The 2,357-nt window shown below is 26.5% G+C and overlaps 1 protein-coding gene across 1 annotated transcript; it reads left to right on the top strand.

The window, feature by feature from the left end:
* Positions 1–505: 505 nt before the first annotated feature.
* ENU1_110070 (hypothetical protein) lies at positions 506–1,920 on the top strand (the record flags this gene model as incomplete). Its single annotated transcript, XM_008859523.1, has 2 exons — positions 506–1,544; positions 1,601–1,920. 2 exons carry the CDS (start codon positions 506–508, stop codon positions 1,918–1,920), a joined length of 1,359 nt encoding a protein of 452 aa, XP_008857745.1.
* Positions 1,921–2,357: the final 437 nt, after the last annotated feature.

Here is a 2,357-nt window from a genome sequence, read left to right as displayed (position 1 = left end):
GGACTTTTTTAATTAATTGAAACGTTAAGAAAATTAGTTGTATAATTCTGGTTAAGATAAATAGATTAATGAGGAGTAATTAATGAATAACTAACACTAATACTTTCTTTTTTTTTAAATAAGATTTATTGAGTGAGGTTTTAAATTAATGTTAGAAGGAAATTAAAGTGGTTATGTTATTGATGCCTTTTTTTCTTGGTATATTTTATAATAGAATATTCTTTTTGGTTGTTAGAATAACTGTAAATTTCAAAACCTATTTTTCTATTTTTAATAAAATGAAAATCATCTCCTATTGCCTCTATAATTAAATCATTTTCCAAACTTTTAAATCGTATAATGTCTTTCTTTTTATTCATTACATTAATATATATTGTTCTCTCTTTAGAACAATCTTCTTGTATTGTTTGTTGACTTAGAAATAATTCTAAATTAAATTAATGGTTAATAGGATGGTGCACTAATTGGTAATATGAATAACATTGGGAAACAAGGTGATTTAACAATGAGTTATTCAATTACTTTTGACTGCCTTAATTCAATGAAGAAACCTGCTGAATATTCTATAGCAGCTTCTATTAATTCCCTTTGTTATATTCATGAAAAATTGCAATGGAGTCATAAAGGAAAACATAATATTTCAAAATGTGGTGCATGTATGACTTTAATTGGACCTTCAAACACACCATTTCAATGTACTGTTGCTGGTTTTTTTAGTATGACTTCAGAGATTGTTGATGAAGATATATTTGAGAACGTGATTCTTTTAGACGAAAATTTTTATTTTAAGATAGGAAATAGATTTAATTCTTCTGCTGATATATTCGTTCAAGTTACAGCATATAGTGGGGATTGTAATTATCATCAATTTGCATCACTCTATCTTCTACCTACCAATGAAGAAACTACTAAGTTTATGGTTTTAAACTCTAATAGAATTATTGAAAAAGTTATTGTTGGTAGTCATGATTATTATCAACAAGATGACCACACGTTTGAAGTACCTTATATTCGTGTAGGAGAGTCAATTGGCCTTGTATCTTTGGGTGGTGAACTAATCAATGCAGTTCGACATGAGACAACATCTCCTGTTATTCAAGCAGAAACTAAATTTAGTTCACGGATTTATTCAGGATGTAATTATTCTCCAAATAGACAAGTGTTTCTCAATGGTACAATTCAAGGAAGAAATCCATATATTGCTTGGGATTTCTTTCAATTAAATTCTGATTTCTCAGTAGTTGTTATAAATGCTACAGAAGATGGAGTTGTGTTTAATGCAACTCATGAACGTACAACAATAGTACTGCATTATCCAACATCAATTCAAATACATCAACATTTTAGTGAAATTTATTTAACACTGGAATATAAAGGAATACAAAATTTTTTTATGACAAATATTGCATTAAACAATAGAAGAGATACTCTTACACATCAAGACTCCACGTATATAGAAGAAAATGTAACAACTATAATATATAAAGAGAATGACCATACCTTGCATTTAAGATGTCTTTTTAGTAGGTCTATTAAAGCATATGGTTTGTTATTTTTTTTATTTAACTCATTTTTAACTAAAACAAAAGTAACATTGAAGCAAACATTATTTCATTCTCATTCAATACTGACATTGGAACTCAATTTATACTAAAAAATGCTACACTTAAGCATAGGATTGATTTTATTCAACCATCTTGTAACTTTTCTTCAACAGATTGTTCATTCACTGAGTGTACAACAAACAATTCTTCATTATTTGAAGAGGGGTGTGTGCCTGAATGTGGTAGTTGTAGAAGTGGTTATAAATGTTCTTCAGTAGGTAAATGCGAGTTAGAACAAAACCAAAACACTAGAAACTGTTCTTTTTTGGTTAGGGCTGTACTTTTGTGTTTAGTTATAATGATGATAATAGTTTAACAACTGTCTCATCATTTTATTGATATTGCTTTTTTATTAATTCTAATTTTTTTAAATTAAATAAGGTATAAGTAATTAAAACTAAGCTGTTTTTAAATTATTAGATATAGTAGATAATCATATTTATTCTTTATCACTTATTAATCCTTTTTCCTTTGTTGAGGGGTGTTTTCCTCCTTATATTTGTTTTGTAAAACGTTTTTATTTTTTGTTGCTCTTTGGTTTTTATTAATTTTTTAAGAACTTTTTGGAAGATTATTGATAATGTTTTCCTATTTTTGTTTATTCTATTTTCATTTATTCTTTCAAGTATTTTTATATTTTATCATTTTCATTCATTTTCAACACATGGTTGTATTAATTTGATGTATTATTGAGATATTGAAGTTATTTTTCATTTTTTAGTTCAATAAAAAAGGTCAATTAATAGATATATC

Source organism: Entamoeba nuttalli, assembly GCF_000257125.1.
Source record: "Entamoeba nuttalli P19 unplaced genomic scaffold asmbl_4702, whole genome shotgun sequence".
Classification (NCBI taxonomy): Eukaryota; Evosea; order Mastigamoebida; family Endamoebidae; genus Entamoeba; species Entamoeba nuttalli.
This window is presented reverse-complemented; position numbering and strand designations above follow the sequence as displayed.